An 18,155-nucleotide genomic window follows, 5' to 3' on the forward strand; every position below is an offset into this window, starting at 1 on the left:
TCCCGCCGCCCGTTGGCCCTCGCCTTCTTGCAGGTCCCCAGAGGCACGGAGAAGGGCATCATGGCCTCGTCTAAGACTAAGTCGGCTATGGTTCTGGGTTACTGGGATATTCGCGGGGTGAGTGTCCTCTCAACGGTCGAGCCGCTTGGTCAGGGGGACGGACGCAGAGGCAGCCGGGGCTCAGGGCCCGCGGTCCCCCCCCAAAGAAGGGGCTGTCCCGGGGCCCAGCCTCCCTCGCGAGTGGCCAGCCTCCGCCCCTGGGACCCGGGGACCCGCGGAGGAGGGGCTGAGGGCTGACAGCCGCCGGGCCGGGCCGGGCTGGGCCGGTCTGGGGGTGGTTTAACGACCACGTCGGCAGGATGCAGGGTCTCAGGATGCAGGGTCTCGGCAGCCCGGGTGGAGGACGTTGAGGGTGGAGGTTCGGGGCGGTGGGAGCTGCGCAGGCGCTGACCCTGCTCTCTTCCCCAGCTGGCACACGCCATCCGCATGCTCCTGGAGTTCACGGGTACAAACTATGAGGAGAAACGGTACACGTGCGGGGAAGGTAAGGCTGCCCTGGGTGCCGGGGCGCCGTCGCGCGCAGCCAGGCCGGCCATCCAGCAGGCCCTGTCTTCTTGTGCCCTGAAGGTGGCATCACGCTGATGTCAAGTAGCATTAGAGCCCCAGTCACCTCGAAGCCCTCTGCTTTGTCCTGCGTTGAGAGAGACGCATCCTTTATCTGGAGTTGGGATTCTCTCTCTGCCACAGCCCAACCCCATCTTAACACTTAACCGAATAGGCCCCCCGAGATTAAACAGTTAACCTTTCCGGGCCTGGGAATGTGAGCTGTCCTGTCTGGACGAGGTTATTTCTTTAGATCTTTTCCACTGTCCTCAGGTGGGATGCTAAGGAGGTTGGGTCCCACTTCCTTCTCTCTCTTACAGCTCCTGACTATGATAGAAGCCAATGGCTGGATGTGAAATTCAAGCTAGACCTGGACTTTCCTAACGTAGGTGACTTTAGAAAAAGAGGGGCCAGAAGGGAAGGCTGTCTCTTCCCTCTCTATCTAGAGGGATCTGGAATAGGGGCTCTTAACCTAGATAAGATAAATAGAATTCAGGGGTTCTTGAATTCAGATAGAGAAAAAAAAATTACATTCTCATTTCCACTAACCACTAAATGCAAGTTAACAATTCTATTGTGAATACAGGCAGTAAGTGACACTGGTTGTTAGCTATGTCTGTCACTTTGTCACTATTAGAAACCAGGTGTTTTTTATATTATATTGGATATGTTGTAGATGTTGTAAATAAATATTTATATTCATCATACCTTGAAATTGTGATAGTTATTACACCTGCTTGTTGTTTAATTCACTAATAGGCACATAGTTTTCTGTTACAATTTTCCTAATGTTTTTATAAATTGTGTAAATAGATATATATAATTTGCTTTATGTACTTAAAAACCTTATTCTGCAAAAGGGTACGTGGCACACATATACATGCACATGCACAGAGATTAAGAACCCCTGTGTCAGTTCAGGTGAGGACCCAATAGCTACCATCTACTTATTTTCTTCTTCCTTCTAACACGGCATCTTCTCTCCACTGTTCACTTCCCTGCCAGTCTTGCCTTCCCCAGGACAGAGAGTCAGGTGTTTCATTTGACCTGTGCTTTTCCTTGCAGCTGCCCTACCTCATGGATGGGAAGAACAAGATCACCCAGAGCAACGCCATTTTGCGCTATATTGCTCGCAAGCACAACATGTGTGAGTGGGGAAGGATTGGTGAGGGAGACAAGGCTGGTTGCTCACCTGGGAGTGGACATGCCAAAAGTGATTTCTTGTCGTTTGGCCTGCAGGCGGCGACACTGAAGAAGAAAAGATTCGAGTAGACATCATAGAGAACCAAGTTATGGACTTCCGCCTGCAACTGGTTAGAATCTGCTACCACTCGGACCATGTGAGTTCCCTTAGCAGCAGGCACCGTGGAGTCCGGGTTAACTCTCCGTTCTGCTGCTGCTACCTTCCCACCAACCCAATCTGTCAGAATAGGAAACAGAATTCATCTTCTGTGGGGATTTGTCATTAACTCTGGTGTTGTCCCTCTTCCTTTCCAAACCCCTCCTTTCCATCCTGCCACCCCTACCTGGTGGCAGTGAGAGGAAGTCCCCTAAGTGTCCATCACTGGCCTGTGCCCGATTAGCTATGAACATGACAGCTATTGTCACTCTCTCCCAGGAAAAACTGAAGCCTCAGTACTTGGACCAGCTACCTGAACAGCTGAAACAGTTCTCCTTATTCCTGGGGAAATTCTCATGGTTTGCAGGCGAAAAGGTAGGAAGAGAGGAAAGGGGAGAATGCCTTTCTGTGTCTGCAGGTGGCTTGTGAACTCCCCGGACCTCACCATCTTGTTTTCCCTCCAGCTCACCTTTGTGGATTTCCTCACCTATGATGTCTTAGATCAGAACCGCATGTTTGAGCCCAAGTGCCTGGACGAATTTCCGAATCTGAAGGCTTTCATGTGCCGTTTTGAGGTGATGGATACCTCTTGCATCTTTCTCCTACAGAAACAGAGGCTCCTCTGGCCCCCGAGGGAACCTGTTGTGGTAGATCCTTGTCCAGCACCAGCTTTTGCCTAAAGGGATCAATTGCTGGACACCTCCAAACCTTTAAGTGTTAAGAAAGACCTGGATTCTATACCCTGAAGGCACTGTTTACAAGAAAGGGTGGAGTGGACAGGAAGCATGTGACTGCCGCTGGTTTGGAATGGGTCTGTTGGGTTGTGCTAGTCTTTTTTTTGTTTGTTTTGTTTATATTTTTCTGAAGTTGGAAACAGGGAGGCAGTCAGACAGACTCCCACATGCACCCGACCGGGATCCACCTGGCACGCCCACCAGGGGGCGATGATCTGCCCATCTGGGGTGTCACTCTGTTGCAACCAGAGCCACTCTAGCGCCTGAGGCAGAGGCCATGAAGCCATCCTCAGCACCCGGGCCAACTTTTTACTCCAATGGAGCCTTGGCTGCGGGAGGGGAAGAGAGAGACAGAGAGGAAGGAGAGGGGGAGGGGTGGAGAAGCAGATGGGCGCTTCTCCTGTGTGCCCTGGCCGGGAATCGAACCCGGGACTCCTGCACACCAGGCCGATGCTCTACCACTGAGCCAACTGGCCAGGGCTTGTGCTAGTCTTTATAACGTTTCTGTGCTTCCCCTTCAGGCTTTGGAGAAGATCGCTGCCTACATGCAGTCTGACCGCTTCTTCAAGATGCCCATCAACAACAAGATGGCCCAGTGGGGCAACAAACAAATATGCTGAGCAGGAAGCCTGCTCACACAGCTTCTTTGTCCCCTCCTGCCCCCAGGGGCCTGTGCGCTTTCTTCTCTGCTCTTAATAAATAGTGCTTGGGGCTACTGGTGTCCCACTGGGTTTTTCTTGGGAGTAGAGGCTGGAAGAGAACGAGGGTACATGGAGAATTACTAAGATGTGATTCAGTCCCTGCGACATTGATACCCCCACCCCCCACCCCCCGAAGGTGTTCAGCGGCTAGAGGGTCCTGCCCAAGACTTGAGGGTGAGCACTGGAAATCAGAGTGAGATTGCACAGATGTAGAGGACTGGTGTGTCACATGGGACTGGAGCCCCTGTGAAGACCTGGTGATGACATTGAGCAAAACTGTTTGGTACTGTGGACTTCACAGAACTGGAGTTCAGAAACAGACCCTTATATATGGAAATCTAGTGTGATGAAGACAGTATTTCAACCCGGTGAGCTAACTTAGCAATTAAAAATAACTGAACCCTACCTCACACCACTCACTACAATGAATTCATCTGGAATTTGAGGCCCAATGCTAAATACAAGCTGGAAAAGTATTAATAAAAATGTAAGAATGTTTGTGATCAAAGGGTGGGAAAAGTTTTAATAAGACACCAAGAAAAAGCCATAAAAGGAAAGACTTGAACAATATCACACTTTTAAAACTCTCTATGCTAGTGCCCAAATAAGCAGAATTAAATGACAAATGAGATAACAAGGGACTGATTTAAAGGACTATAAAAAAGACTATATAAAGGACCCCTCCTAAAAATCATTAAGACAACTCAGTTTTTAAAAATGGGCAAATATCTATGAACAAAACAATTTATAGAAATAGGGACATTGATGGCCCCCCAAAAAGTTAAAAAGATGTTTACAAGGTTGTGGGGTCAATCCCCAATCAGAGCACATACAAGAATCAACCAATGAGTGTATAAGTGAAATAAGTCGATGTTTCTTTCTCTCTCTCTCTCTCTCTCAAATCAAAAAATGTTTATTATCCAAGAAACTTCAAATTACAGCAGAGAACATTTTCTACTTGTGACTTGCTTTGGCCAATGAAATACATTTTCCAGGAAGACGCTTTCAGAGCCAGGGCATGCGTTGCCAGTGTATATGCTGACCACTGTGATGAGCAGGTGCCCCGCTGAAGCCTCCATCAGTCTAGCTCTCTGTTAGATCACAAACAGCAGAGCCCCTGTTGACTACATGAGACCTCTTTTTTTTTTTTTTACTGGAACAGAGAGAGAGAGGGATAGATAGGGACAGACAGACAGGAACGGAGAGAGGTGAGAAGCATCAATCATCAGTTTTTCATTGCGACACTTTAGTTGTTCATTGTTTGCTTTCTCATATGTGCCTTGACCATGGGCCTTCAGCAGGTCGAGTAACCCCTTGCTCGAGCCAGTGACCTTGGGTCCAAGCTGGTGAGCTTTCTTTTTGCTCAAGCCAGATAAGCCCGCGCTCAAGCTGGCAACCTCAGGGTCTCGAACCTGGGTCCTCCACATCCCAGTCCAACACTCTATCCACTGCGCCACCGCCTGGTCAGGCGAGACCTGACTCGAGTTAGAAAAAACAAAGTGTATTAAGCCACTGAGATTTGTTTTCTCCTGACCAACGTTTCTCCAGCACCCAAGGGTAATTTAAATGTACCTATTTTAAAATCTGTTCCCCTAGGATTCCACTTTTTCCTTGATCAGTACTTAACCACATTGAACTTTAAATGCTTGTTTAAATGTCTGTCTCCATCACTAAACTGTAAGTTGCCTGAGAGTAAGGACTGTGTCTCAAGCAAATTCATATAGAGAGAGAGAGCTTGTATTGAGCCCAGCACCCACACAATGTGTTGCTTGCCTTTGTTTTAATGAGAATTGGAACAAAAGAAGAGTTTGCTTCAAATAAGTGCTTAATGCCCTGAAGGCACTTTTTAAATTCTCCGTTCTGGTTGGGTGACAACATGGAAAAAAAGGCAGAGCCTGTTCTGAAACCAGGTAGAGACGGTTCAGATAGACATGCTTGGAGGCAGAACAGAAGTTCAGGTTCAGGGAGGTCCCAAGGACCAGCAAAGATCTCTAAGGCTGTATCCAGCCTGACCTGTGGTGGCGCAGTGGATAAAGCGTGACCTGGAACACTAAGGTCGCCAGTTCAAAACCCTGGGTTTGCCTGGTCACGTCAATAAAAAGCTGAACCCTAGGAAAACAGAGGATTCAATGGATGTGTGTATACTCAAATTTCCAGTGAGTAGGTGCGGTGTGCAGCTCCACCTGGAGATAGAGGGTCAAGCCAAGGTCATCAGGAGGGAGCGTTTCACATGGTACAGAGGGACAGAAATGCATCCAACAGGATCACGTTCGTGTTGTGGTAGAAGTCTGAGCAAAGTTAGAACAGGTCTGTATCTCATTTCTGTGGTGTAGTGTTTCCATTGTATTAACAACAACAAAAATTTTTTTTGAACTGTGACTGAAACTCTGTCCACTTCTTTCCAAAGTTTGTTTCAAATGGGAAGGGCCCTGGAAGGGGGTAGGAAACACACGGTGGCTGCTGGGCCTTTCAGACAGGAGGCTGCTCTACCAGGGGGGTGTTGGGGCCACCCCACAAAGTGGAGTCAGTGGGAGCACCAGGGCTGTTTCAGTAGGAGCATGACAATTAGTGTTCACAGGAGTCGTTCTGGGACCATCAGGATTGGCCCTTCTTAGTCTCTGCTTCCAAGTCTTGAGTTACCATGTGGCAGCAGGCAGGTCTCTCTCGGTCTGTTATCAATAAACATTTCACTCATCACGCCACAGGAGTTAGAAAAACACAGGCTGCCTGACCGGTGGTGGGACAGTGGATAGAGTGTTCACCTGAAATGCTGAGGTCGCTGGTTCAAAACCCTGGGCTTGCCGGGTCACGGTGCAAACGAGAAGCAACCATGAGTTGATACTTCCTGCTCTTCCACCATCCCTCCACCTTTCATTCTTTCTTTCTCTCCTCTCTCTCTAAAAAAATCAATAAGTAAATTTTTAAAGAATAAAGTAGGACAGGCTCTGGCCCGTTGGCTCAGCGGCAGAGCGGCAGCCCAGCCTGTGGAAGTCCCGGGTTCGATTCCCGTTCCAGGCACGCAGGAGAAGCGCCCATCTGCTTCTCCACCCTTCCCCCTCTCCTTCCTCTCTGTCTCTCTCTTCCTCTCCCGCAGCCAAGACTCTGTTGAAGCAAAGTTGGCCTGGATGGGCATGCTGGATGGATCCCAGTTGGGCGCATGCGGGAGTCTGTCTCTCCGCCTCCCCGCTTCTCACTTCAGAAAAATACACACACAAAAAAGTAGGACGATAGTAAAACTGAAAATGGGGGATGGAGACAAGAACCAATGCAGAGATTGGCTAATACCAATAAAAATAAAAGCCTTACTTTGCAACATCTCTTCCGAATCGTCTCACCAAGGGAGGGCATCCCATGAGCATTGTAAATAAACGCGAACAGTTTATCTGCACCTCTGAGTGCAGGCTGTTTCCGACTACATCATAGAACTCACCTAATTTTCCCTTTTTCCACCTCCCATTCCCTTACTACTGTATGCAGGGTGAATTGGCGGTCATTGACGTTACGCTTTAGTCTGTTGTTTTCAAATTATCGATCTGAATGTTACCCAGAGATTCCCAAACTTGGAAGTGGGCACAGTAGTTGATGACACTTTGCATTGTCTCTGTTTGGGGCAAAAGAGAGTGGATGTGTTTTTATTTGTACAGGGATGGTTGCATTATGTTAGGCGGGAGCATTTTCTGGTGCTGGCTATTGTAGTGATTATTTAGAAATGCACATATGGCCTGACCAGACGGTGGCACAGTGGATGGAGCGTCGGACTGGGATGCGGAAGGACCCAGGTTCGAGACCCCGAGGTCGCCGGCTTGAGCGCGGGCTCATCTGGCTTGAGCAAAAAGCTAGTCAGCTTTGGACCCAGGCCCGCTGGCTTGAGCAGGGGGTTACTTGGTCTGCTGAGGGCCCACAGTCAAGGCACATATGAGAGAGCAGTCAATGAACAACTAAGGTGTCACAACAAAAAAGGGCTGATGATTGATGCTTCTCATCTCTCTGTTCCTGTCTGTCTGTCCCTATCTATCCCTCTCTCTGACTCTCTTTCTGTCCCTGTAAAAAATATATATATATATATTGAAATGCACATATGGAAAGAGTGTGTCTGCAGTGGGCATCTATTCTCTGCATCTTTGAAACATCCTTCTTATAGGTGGGGAATTTCTCTTGTTCTAAGTCCCACCAATATTTGCCTCCCCATCTTCTAGTTGTCACAGAATCTCTGCTGGGCACATTACTGCCTAAGTAAAAGATGTCATTTCCAACATGATTAAGTTCTAGCCATTGAGAACATGTAAGTAGAAGTGTCATGTTACTTTGAGGAAGTTTCCTTAGGAGGGAAAGAACAACCCCCATTCTTCCTTCTGTCTCCTGCTATTTGGAACGCAGATGTGATGGGGCTCTAGCAGCCATTTTGCGCTATGAGGTGACATAGAGCATGGAGTCCTCCCGCTGAGGATGAGGAAGCAGAAAGTTAAGAAACTGAGTCCTTAAGGCGACTATGAAGCTAACATTACCATTGCTTAACTGTCCACTTCCAGAGCTTTCCTTACAAGAGAAATGAGCATCTGTCCTATTTAAGTCATTGTTACTATTTAGTCGTATCCAGGAGAACTTAATTCCTGCTAATTCACTTGCCCTTCCAGCCTTCCTTGTGGCTGTTAGGCCTGGAACCTGGGCTCTGCAAATTGCACACAGAGGTGCAGGACTTGAGTCTTAAAGAAGCAGGCCCTGAGAGTTTGTTTTCTGGAAAGGATCAGGATTTTGGAGGCAGCAGTGGGGAGACACTCACATGCAGTGTCATATGTCACAGGTAGGGCCTCGGGTGTCTGTGCTCAGCAGTGGCTGTGGGGTGTTCTCTAGAACAATCCCACAGGCAGGCAGGCCCACTTCCTGGCTGCCCAGCCTCCAAGGCCAACCCCTGGCCTCCCAGGGAGTCCATGTGCTACCCGACACCTCTACTAAACCATTTCCCTGTTTCAGCAACAAGGAACCGTGAAATGCCACTCCCCTTGGGTATATCTGAAAACAACATCTTTAATTCCTTATCCTCTGTCCTCCCTGCTTTAAACCACTGGCATAACCCCACAGTTTCATCTGGACAGGGGTTAACCTTTATACTCGCTTCTCTGGGTGTGGGAACAACTGCAGTTGGCCATTAAAGTCCATTCTTTTGAAACATGGGTCTACCTCCGTGACCAGGTAGAACCACCCAGCTGAGCCTCACGAGGAGAACGAGGGATTGTGACATATGCATTCCGCCTCACTTGCATAGTGGGAAGTTGCTGCGTTGGGTTTTTGCTGTTTTCCTTTCCACACTCATGATATGGCTTCAAGCAAGGAGACGAGTTGGGGATGTCAGAGCCACAAGAAGGAAAGAGCCTGAGTAACTTCGCGGAGCAGGGCTGCCCCAACAGCCTGGACTCCTCCCCTTCTCGGGATCTCTGTCCGCTCTGCCTTTCTCTGCTAATAATGGAGGACTAGTAGGCAGGGACTTGTAATTATCAATGGGTGATTACAGACCCGTGCAGGAGACCCCCATGCTGCGTTCTCATTCTAGAAGGGGAAGATACTCACTGAATGATGGGTGAGCACGGTCACAAGGCACCAAAGAATCCTAAGTCTTGGGACCTCTACCAGCTCCAGCCACAATCAAATCATTTTTTGGTTTGAAGTACATACATTCTACTGTTTCTACCTCAGACTTTAACCAGTATGTTTTTAGTTTTTATGACTTTGACCACAATGTTTAGAAAATTGTGGAGGTTTTTTCTTTGATAATCACCTACTATATTTCAAATCTAATATATAGGTTTTACTGTAGCTATGCCCTTTTAATCTGAGCTTCCTAGATCAGGAGTTGGGAAATGCTAGCCATCTATCTTAGAAGTTCTGTGAGAATACAGCCCCCCCCCCCCAATTCATGTATATATCGTCTCTGGAGGCTTTCACACTACAGTGGTAGGTGAGGAATTGACGGAGATCACATGACCCAAAAAGCAAAAACATTTACTCTCTAGGCCTCTACAGGAAATATTTGCCAACACCTGTTCTGGACCTATATCCACTTTACTCTGATTTCATACTTTTATTCTCTCTGCTTATCTTTTATCATACTGTCACTCCTAATTTCCATTACTTCTTCTTTATTTTATTCGTTTATTTATTTTAGCGAGAAAGGAAGCAGGAGAGAGAGAGATGGGAACATCTATCTGTTCCTCTATGTGCCCTGACCGGGGATTGAACCACCAACCCTGCATTATGGGAATGACACTAACCAACCAGGCTATCCAGCCAGGGCCATTACTCCTTTTTTATTCTTACCCCTCCTGTCTTTAAGTTAAAGTGTATTAAATGCAGTGCCCTCGGCGGCCCCCGGACCCCTCTCTTGCTGCCACAGTGTTTGGACAGGACAGACGCAGGGCCGCCCCTTCACCCGCCTCCGACCACCCTCCGACCTCTTTCCCGGCACCACCTTCAGAACCGCCTCGGCACCCTCCGCCTATGAGACCAGCCAACAACATTTTTTTACTCCAACTTCTTATTGCCCAACAACCATCAGCTCCCAAATTCACCAGAATTATTCCGCCAGGTGGAAGCTGCCGCCAACCGCCTGGTCCACCTGCATCTGCGGGCCTCCCACACCAACCTCTCTCTGGGCTTCTGTGTCAACTGCGACCATGTGGCTCTGGAGGGCACGGGCCACTCCTTCTGCGAGTCAGTCGAGGAGAAGCGTGAGGACGCCTAGTGTCTCTTGAAGATGCAAAACCAGCATGGTGGCCGCATTCTCTTCCAGGACGTGCGGAAGCCTTCCCAGGATGCAGTGGGGTGACACTCAGGACGCCACGAAGCCACCATGGCCTTGGAGAAGAACCTGAACCAGACCCTTTTGGATCAGCACCCCCAGGGTTCTGCCCGCACAGACCCTCGCTCTGCGGCTTCCTGGAGAACCACTCCCGGGTGAGCAGGTGGAACTCATCAGGAAGATGGGCGACACCTGACACCCCCGCAGGCTGGCGCCCCCAGGCTGGGCTGGGCGAGCATGTCTTTGAAAGGCTCCCCCTCAAGCAGGATGGAGAGCCTCTGGAGCCCAGGGGGCTTTGAGGGGACCCCCTGCATCCCCCTGGAGTCTGGCTTCTGTCTGAGCCTCTCCCTGCAACCCCCAGGCATCCTTGTAACCCCCCTGGAGCTGCTCGCATGCATCGGACCAAATGGAAACAACAAAGCTGCTTGCAGGGAAAAAAAAGTTGAATAAACTTGTGGCTTAACTATCTTTTATCTTATCATTTTCATAAGCCTTGGTTAGTTTTGCTGAACTGTTATCTTACCGGTTTTATCTTTCATAATCATTTCTTTCTTAATGACTTTTAGCATTATTCCCATAGCTCCCTTTTTATTTAATAACTGCAAGAGGTACAGTTGCAGGCAGAAATCAGCTTGACAAAAGCCCAACAAGACTCTTTTCAAATTTCCTGTTATGAGCTAAGCCTCAAGACTGGACCTTAAAAGGACCGGACTCCACTATCTATCCAGCCAGTGTTTGAGGAGTGTGCTGGTCAGATGGCTACCTGGTGACTCCTACACCTTTGCAGGTGTCCTGACATCAAATGCCCACTCCAGCTCCTGACCACACAGCTTGGCTAGCCTCTGGTCCACCACACTAGGCCTGCCCAGGTCAGTTGAAGTTATTCAGAGAGCAACTAAAACCTATTAAATGCTTAGTTAGAAAGAGCTAAGGATTCATTCTCCCAGACCTGTACATTGTAAGTCTTTTGAGCTTTGTTTTGTAACCATGGTGGCTGAGATGAACTATATCCAGAGCTCTACATCCCAAGAATGGCTGTAGAGTTTGCCAGAGATAATCCAAATTTCCAACTTTTGTTGAATAAACGTTCAGGCAGTGTGATAGACATTAGAGATAAAAAGTCCAGTAAGGCCTGACCTGTGGTGGCGCAGTGGATAAAGCGTCGACCTGGAAATGCCCTGGGCTTGCCTGGTCACATATGGGAGTTGATGCTTCCTGCTCCTCCCCCTGTTCTATCTCTATCTACCCCTCTCTCTCTCTCTCTCTCTCCCCTCTCTCTCTAATAAAAATGAATAAATAAAATCTAAAAAAGTAAAAAAAAAAAAAAAGTAAATAAATAAAAAGTCCAGTAAGACATGGATTCTCTCCTCAATGAATTTCTGATCGAGTGGGAGAGGAAAACAATTATAACAAATAGGGGGTGTTTTATTGAGATAAGTTGTAAGAGCACAGAGGAGGAGCATCTGCAGCAGGGAACACTGCGGGAAAGGGTGACAGGTAATCCACTAGGACCCCACACCAGCCGCGGGCGGCTCAACTCCCTTCCCCACCCCTGAGAGCCCCCTGAACCATGACACAGAGTACTACAAGCTTACAAGAAGCACTCCACAAATGCTGAAACTAAGGGGGACCCAGGTGTAGGAAGCCCCCTCTTCTGCAGAGACCCCAAGCTGAGGCACACAGTATGGGAAGAGAGACAGGAGCCTCATAAGCCTACCTGCCACCCTCCCTGCCACCACCCCACACACACAGCCCCCCACTCCAGCCCTTACAGACAGCAGAGAGAAAATGGACACGCCCCAAACTTTCAACGCGGTCATTGCCGAGTCCAGTGGCTGGAAAGGAGTAACAAGACAAGCAGGTGTGAGGAGGCTGTCCTGGGGATCAGGCGGGGCTGGACAGGGGCCACGCTGGTGGCGCAGGGCCTGCACACCCAGGCAACCATGGTCTTCAGGGCAGGGGCCGGAGCTCAGGACTGAGATTTACAGGCAAGGGGTCTGGTAGGGCTCGTCAAGCAGAGCAACCAGTGAGGCGAAGGTCAGTCTCACTGGCTTCACCACAGGGTTCAGGCGAGTGGGGTGGGAGCATCAATAGGCACAGTGGGGAGCTGAACCTTCAGAGGGCCAGGATGACATGGGGGGTGGGAAGCAGATAGGAGGGCCAGTAATGCATCTGGTGAGGGTCGGGGGGAAAGAAGGGAGCTAAAAGAAGGAAAAAAGAGACAAAGCAGATGGTTCTAAGACTACAGAAACGTCCAGCTGTTCAGTAGGACGGCGTGCTCCTCGCTCCCCAAACCGGACAGGACAGGCCCTACTTGTTGTCCCACACGGCCATCTTTAGAAACAGAGGCCTGGGGAGGAAGCGGCTGGACTTCATGTAGGCAGAGATCTTCTGCAGGCCCTGCCGGTGGGAAAAGACGGAGAAACATCAGGGTCTGCACCCCACCCAGGGCCTCACAGCCAACCTGCAGGCCCTCCACGCTCACAACCATGCTGTGCTGTCTTAGTAAGAGTTACCTCGTGTAAGCCCACACTGTGCTCGGAGCTTTATTTCCACTAGACCTTATGAAACAGGTTTACAACCCTCTGCAAGGCAGGTGCTGCTACCACCATTTATCAAAAGGGAAAGGAGACACACAAGCTGAAGCCCCGCCCTCAGGCCACACTGGTCCTCAGGGGAAAGGGCGAGCAGCCCCGCTCTCTCCCCCACTCTGCGCGCGCGCGCTCTCTCTCTCTCTCTCTCTCTCTCTCTCTCTCTCTCTCTCTCTCACACACACACACACACACACACACACACACACACACACACACACACACACACGGAGCCCTGCCTGCTGCACCTCCCCACCTCCCACACAGGCGGCCCTCCCCCTCCCAGGCTGCTCAGTCTCCCTGCAGAGGGAGGCTCCTGGCTCCCAGGGGCTGCCAGAGGAGGGCCCCAGGCAGAACAAAGGGGCTCAGAATGTGCCTGTGCAGCTTGCAGAGGCCACATCTCCCCCAGTGACTCAGCAAAACGGAGAGGAAAGCCGACAGGAGGAGGGGGAGCAGAGCAGCCAGGCCAGGCCCTGAGAGCTCCACTGAAAGGAGAAAGTCCAACTGCGTGGCCTGGTACCTGAGCCCAGTCTCACTGGGTCCCCAACCTACTCATCCCGGTCCTGCCGCAGCCTACTAAGCCTTAGACACACAGGGCTGTGAAGCCATCTTCCCAGGGCAGGTGCCCATGAGTCCCACAGCACTCAGAGGTCCTGGGACAGCCTGTGACCACGGCCCAGGCCCAACAGGTGCAGAAGACAGCCCACAGCAGCCCCCTCCACCCAGCCTGTCACTCCTCCCAGATCTTGGATAATATCCAAGGCTGATCACCTCTGACCAGACCCAGAGTTGATGGGAAACAGCTGACAGAGCAGATCTCCTGATGAGAAAGAGGGGACAGACTGTAAGTGGGAACCCTCTTGGACTAACAATGCCTCAACTCCCCAAATCCGCAATAAAGCCGACTTTGTTCCTCCTCTGGGAGTTGACTAAGGGTGAGTGGCATGGGCTGTGCGGTGCGGTCCAGGCTGTGGCCCTCCATCACCCAGGTGGAACTGCAGGACCACACGGCTGGGACTCCTGTGCTTCTCCAACTGCACTGAGACCCGGGAGGCGGGGCTGGGTCACCTCTGCACCCCGCCGTGCCTGACACAGTGCCTCACACAGAGAAGAGAGCAGCTCAGTGGACACGACTGAGAATGAGTGTCACCCCATCCCCGTGAGACTATCTTGGCTAATGAGAGGGAAGAAGGAAATGGAGACAGGAGGCAAAGGAAGGGCCCATCACAGAAGGAGTAAACCCTGTCTGTTTCTTTGGTACTTACTATCAGCCTACCGTGTCTCAGCGCCACTAGTTCTGCTACAAATGAACATCTGAACACCCTGCTTCATCCACCATTTCCTGAGCTGGGACCCCAGGCCGGAAAAGGGCCTGAGCTCTTGTTTCTAGCTCAGGAAATGGGGAGTCTCTGACTGCTGCTCACAGACGCCGGGGCGGACTGGGAGCCCAGCACAGCCGGTACTGGCTCTGTGACCTCGAGCAAATGACTCACCCTGTCACCTCAGTACATTATCTATAAAGGACAGGTGATAAGTGTTCTCATGTAGAAATGTTGTAAACATTTAATTTCAGCCCGTATCTGTATAACGCTGTACACAGGTCCTGGCATAAACAAGTCCTCAGTGAATGCTACTTATGCTCCATTTTAGCCCCAGGACTGGGAAAGCATCAGGGATTTTCAGGAAGACAGAAGAGACAAATAGGAAGAGGATCAGTGCCATCACCTCAAAGCGGACCATGAAGTCCTTCAGGTTCGGGAAGGCATCCAGGCTCTTGGGCTCGAATATGCGGTGCTGGTCTAGTATGTCATAAGCCAGGAAATCCACATAGGTGAGCTGTGGACAGGAAAAGCATGAATGGGCGCCAAACCCTGAACCCGGGACAATGTCAGCTACCACCCCCTAAAGCCCACCCCTTACCTTGTCCCCTGCAAACCACGACCTCTTCCCCAGAAACTGCGAGAACTGCTTCATCTTGTCAGGGAGCCCCTTCAAGTAGTCAGGCTTCAGTTTCTCCTGAGGGACAAAGGAGTTGTCACCACCCTCAGACACAGACTCCCTGGGCAGAGAGGCAGGTCACCCAGGGCTGCTCAGAGCCACAGCTGTCACAAATGAGCAGCCATGTTCCCCGATTATACCTGGGTCGGGGCCAGGGTATAATTTAACGTAAATTCTGTTCATTAGTCTCGCCTGGGTACCACCTCCCACCCGTGAGAGGCAGTTGGGAAGGCAAAGAGAAACACCTCACTGTCCCTGGACCCGTCCCCACTCATCTCCAAACAGCCCCACCCCGGGCCAGACCCCGGAGTGCTGGGAGAACCGGGCCGGGCCCTGGACTCAGACGTCAGGCAGAACGAAAGAGCACAGATCCCAAGGACCTCGGGAAGAAAATGATAAGTTTCAGTTGTGTTTGTGTTGGGGGGGGGGTGTGACCAATGGACACCTGAGCACTTTCTGGACCAACGGGGAGACTCTGAGAGGCAGAAAGGGACCGGGGAGAGGCCCAGAGGCCCTGTGGCTGCCCCACGCCGCCTGATGAGAAAGTGTCCTGATGCACAAAGGAGTCAGGGAGGTGCTGCTGGGATGACAAGGTGAACACACTGTTAGGAACTGAACTCCCACCTAGGGAGTCTAATCACTCTCCTAACATTAAAGGGAACCAGGTCAGAAGTTTCATTTGAGGCACTGGGGTTATGAGGGTCACACGGCTGGCGGTTTGCGACCATCTTGGAGGATCAGAAGCTCCAAGGATTAATGTAGATAAGCCCAAGGACAAAAAGGAACAATTTAGATGAGACAAAAGATCCAGTCTTCTATCAAATGCTATCCAGCCTAGCCCTGCAAGAGGGGACTCACAAAGTCAGGGTTGTAGCACATCAATGCCAGCTTTAGTCGGACGTCCATAACCTCATTCTCCAAAATGTCCATGCGAATCTTTTCCTCTTCCGTCTCCCCACCTGTGGACACCATAGAGACCCTCACTCTGCGTCCCACCCCAGTCAGCCCTGAGACAAAACCGCCACCCACCTGCACCCACCACTGCCACACTCACAGAGGTTGTGCTTCCGAGCAATGTAGCGAAGGATGGCGTTGCTCTGGTTGAGCCTGTGGGCCCCGTCAATTAAGTAGGGCAGCTGGAAGGGGGACAGGGACAGGTCAGCAGGTCATAGGCTCCCCTGAAACCTCTCCCTTCATTCAGGACAGAGACGAAATCTGACCTCTCACTGGCTAGCCCGTGGGAGGCACTAAGTGAATACACTGTAAAATTAAAGACTGAGCTGGAAGACAGAGCGTGGTGGGAAAGCAGTGAGGAGAACCAGGAAGCGGAGAGGCTGAGCAGACACCCTGCATCCTGGAACCTCTGTCTGAGCTGGGAACGGAGATGTCAGAGTAGAGGCAAGCTTCTCTCTGCCCACTGTGCCCCCCGCTCACACCGGCACCTACATTGGGGAAGTCCAGGCCCAGCTTGGATTTTTCACTCAGCCACTGGCTTCTGTCATAGTCGGGAGCTGTGGTGGAGAAGATGGAGTGAAACAAACATCCCCTCAGGCCAGTCCTCTTTCCCAGGATCTACAGAGCAGTCAGTGGCCAGGCCCTGACCAGGGGGTCTGCAATCTGAACACTAAGTCTCTCACTCAGGTTTGAGGAAAGAATGCTAAAAGTCTCAGGACGTTACATGGGCAAGGTTTCCATAAATGTAGGCCAGCACTAGGAGTGTCGTCGCAGTTACTGACACAGGGGACCCATCAATACCCTCTCCTGACCTGCCTGGAAGGCTAGGGTCCACCCTCAGAGGGTGGAAGGAGACAGGGGTGAGCGACAAGTGGCCGGGGCAAGGATACTTGCGACCAAATATCAGAGGTTGGGTCGAAGTCAGAACACGAAGATGCCATTACCGTCCCCCATCGAGAACTTCTTCTCCTCATAGTTGGAGTCTGTGTACTCCAGGAGCAGGCGGATGGCGTGCGCCAGCTAGAGAGGGGGACGGTGGGACAGAGGTCAGCGATCCGGGGTTCCGACCGCGGGACTCGCTCCGCTCCGGGTACTGCCCCTCACCCAACACCCGGCCAGGCGGGCGACGGGGCTCGGCTCTGCCAGCCGCGAGGAGGACCCTGCAGGGACCGCCCCGGAGCCCAGGCTCTCCCCGCCGCCCGCTCCATCTCACTCGCCCATGCGGACCCTCGCTCACCCCGCGGATGTCCCAGTAACCCAAAGTCATGGCCATGGTGCTGGTTTTCGCGCACTGAGTGGAAGTCTTGAAAATGAACTCTGCCGGAGCGTTGGGACAGTTCCTGCACAGTCCACGCGTTTCTGAGTCTAGGCGCCGCCTCTACGCCCCGCCCATTACACGCCCCCGAAACCAAGTGACTCCTGGGGAGGCCGCCGATCTCGGACCTAAGGAAATAGTCCATATCTACGATTCAGCCCTGGGGACCGGGGAGCCCAGACTGAGCTCCTAACACCCAAGGACGCCGGGCTCAGACTCTTCTCGGTGTCATGGCCCGCTCCGCGGCTCCGGGCCGCACTCAGACCTCGGCTCAGTCACACGAGTGGGCAGTGAGCCTGAGAGAAAGTCTAACTGTATTATAAAATCCCTCTCCTCCCCCTCGCCTCATGGCTCCGCCTAGTCCCGCCGCCGAGTTCACAAGGGCTCAGGAGGCTCGGACTGCCCAGTTAAAGCCAAAGAGGGCCGACCCTTAAAGCAGCACCTGTCCCACGAAGACAATCCAGACTCAAAACTCTTTCCAGACTTACAATCCCTGAGGCCACGTCTCTTCAAGAGCACTGGGGGGGGGGGGGGGGTGGGGGGGTGGAGAGATGGGTAGTCTCAGTGTTTTCCTTCCATGCACTTTGGAGGACCCACAATTCAGTCAAGTGTCTAAGGGCAATAAGGATAAAAATGTAATAAATCCATTGACTTTATGGTCTAAGTTGTGATTCTAAATCTAGAACCAGCCCCTGCAAAGAATCAGGGAACTGAGGCTTAACCCGGAGAAGTCCTGCCAGCCAGGTAGATGTGGCTGGCATGGACCAGACAGTGGTCACTGGGGATGTGAGGGAAGGGGAAGAGCAGTCCTCTGAGGGGTCAGCCGTGGAGGGTGGTCACTCAGGAGCCTGGTGAACTCCCCACAGTCCAGTGTGAGCGTCACGGAACCAGGCTCTCCAGGTACACAGTTCCAGCCCTCACCCGGCTCCTGTGTGCTTCGTGGTGTGAGAAGCTGGCTCCACAGAACAATCACCATCCACCCAAGCTTCTTCTTTGAAGGGAACATTATTTCAAAATTAGGACAATAAGGCATACTTTGACCTGTTGTTCTTTTCCTTTTTTGAAAGGATATAACAAGGTTGAATGCATTTGTAAAAACAGATGAGCGGGACTTGAAACAACAAATG

General features: G+C 51.2%; 2 protein-coding genes across 3 annotated transcripts; one reads left to right on the plus strand and one right to left on the minus strand.

The window, feature by feature from the left end:
- GSTM3 (glutathione S-transferase mu 3) lies at positions 1-3,391 on the plus strand. The gene is made up of 8 exons (XM_066352428.1): positions 1-117; positions 469-544; positions 924-988; positions 1,669-1,750; positions 1,843-1,943; positions 2,222-2,317; positions 2,407-2,517; positions 3,198-3,391. Exons 1-8 carry the CDS (start codon positions 61-63, stop codon positions 3,294-3,296), a joined length of 687 nt encoding a protein of 228 aa, XP_066208525.1. The 5' UTR covers positions 1-60; the 3' UTR covers positions 3,297-3,391.
- An 8,210-nt stretch (positions 3,392-11,601) lies between these two features.
- LOC136383256 (glutathione S-transferase Mu 1-like) lies at positions 11,602-17,388 on the minus strand. 2 transcript variants are annotated; one of them, XM_066352912.1, is made up of 8 exons: positions 16,951-17,102; positions 16,658-16,733; positions 16,206-16,270; positions 15,814-15,895; positions 15,618-15,718; positions 14,682-14,777; positions 14,487-14,597; positions 11,607-12,570 (listed from the first exon to the last, which is right to left on the minus strand). In XM_066352912.1, the coding sequence occupies exons 1-8, from the start codon at positions 16,984-16,986 to the stop codon at positions 12,481-12,483; spliced, it is 657 nt and encodes a 218-aa protein (XP_066209009.1). In that variant the 5' UTR covers positions 16,987-17,102; the 3' UTR covers positions 11,607-12,480. The 2 variants fall into 2 exon arrangements, with proteins under 2 accessions (XP_066209008.1, XP_066209009.1); XM_066352911.1 differs by lacking the exon at positions 16,658-16,733 and having other exon boundaries at positions 11,602-12,570; positions 16,951-17,388.
- Positions 17,389-18,155: the final 767 nt, after the last annotated feature.

This window comes from Saccopteryx leptura, chromosome 11, assembly GCF_036850995.1.
Source record: "Saccopteryx leptura isolate mSacLep1 chromosome 11, mSacLep1_pri_phased_curated, whole genome shotgun sequence".
NCBI classification, from domain to species: domain Eukaryota; kingdom Metazoa; phylum Chordata; class Mammalia; order Chiroptera; family Emballonuridae; genus Saccopteryx; species Saccopteryx leptura.

Coding starts and splice junctions, on each gene's coding strand:
- GSTM3 (XM_066352428.1), top strand. CDS start 61: ATGGCCTCGTCTAAGACTAAGTCGGCTATGGTTCTGGGTTACTGGGAT. Junction 545..923: donor ACGGTACACGTGCGGGGAAG/GTAAGGCTGCCC, acceptor TCTCTCTTACAG/CTCCTGACTATGATAGAAGC. Junction 989..1,668: donor TAGACCTGGACTTTCCTAAC/GTAGGTGACTTT, acceptor TTTTCCTTGCAG/CTGCCCTACCTCATGGATGG.
- LOC136383256 (XM_066352911.1), bottom strand. CDS start 17,173: ATGGACTATTTCCTTAGGTCCGAGATCGGCGGCCTCCCCAGGAGTCAC. Junction 16,271..16,950: donor GTTACTGGGACATCCGCGGG/GTGAGCGAGGGT, acceptor TCTCCACCACAG/CTCCCGACTATGACAGAAGC. Junction 15,719..15,813: donor TGCTCGGAAGCACAACCTCT/GTGAGTGTGGCA, acceptor TGGTGTCCACAG/GTGGGGAGACGGAAGAGGAA.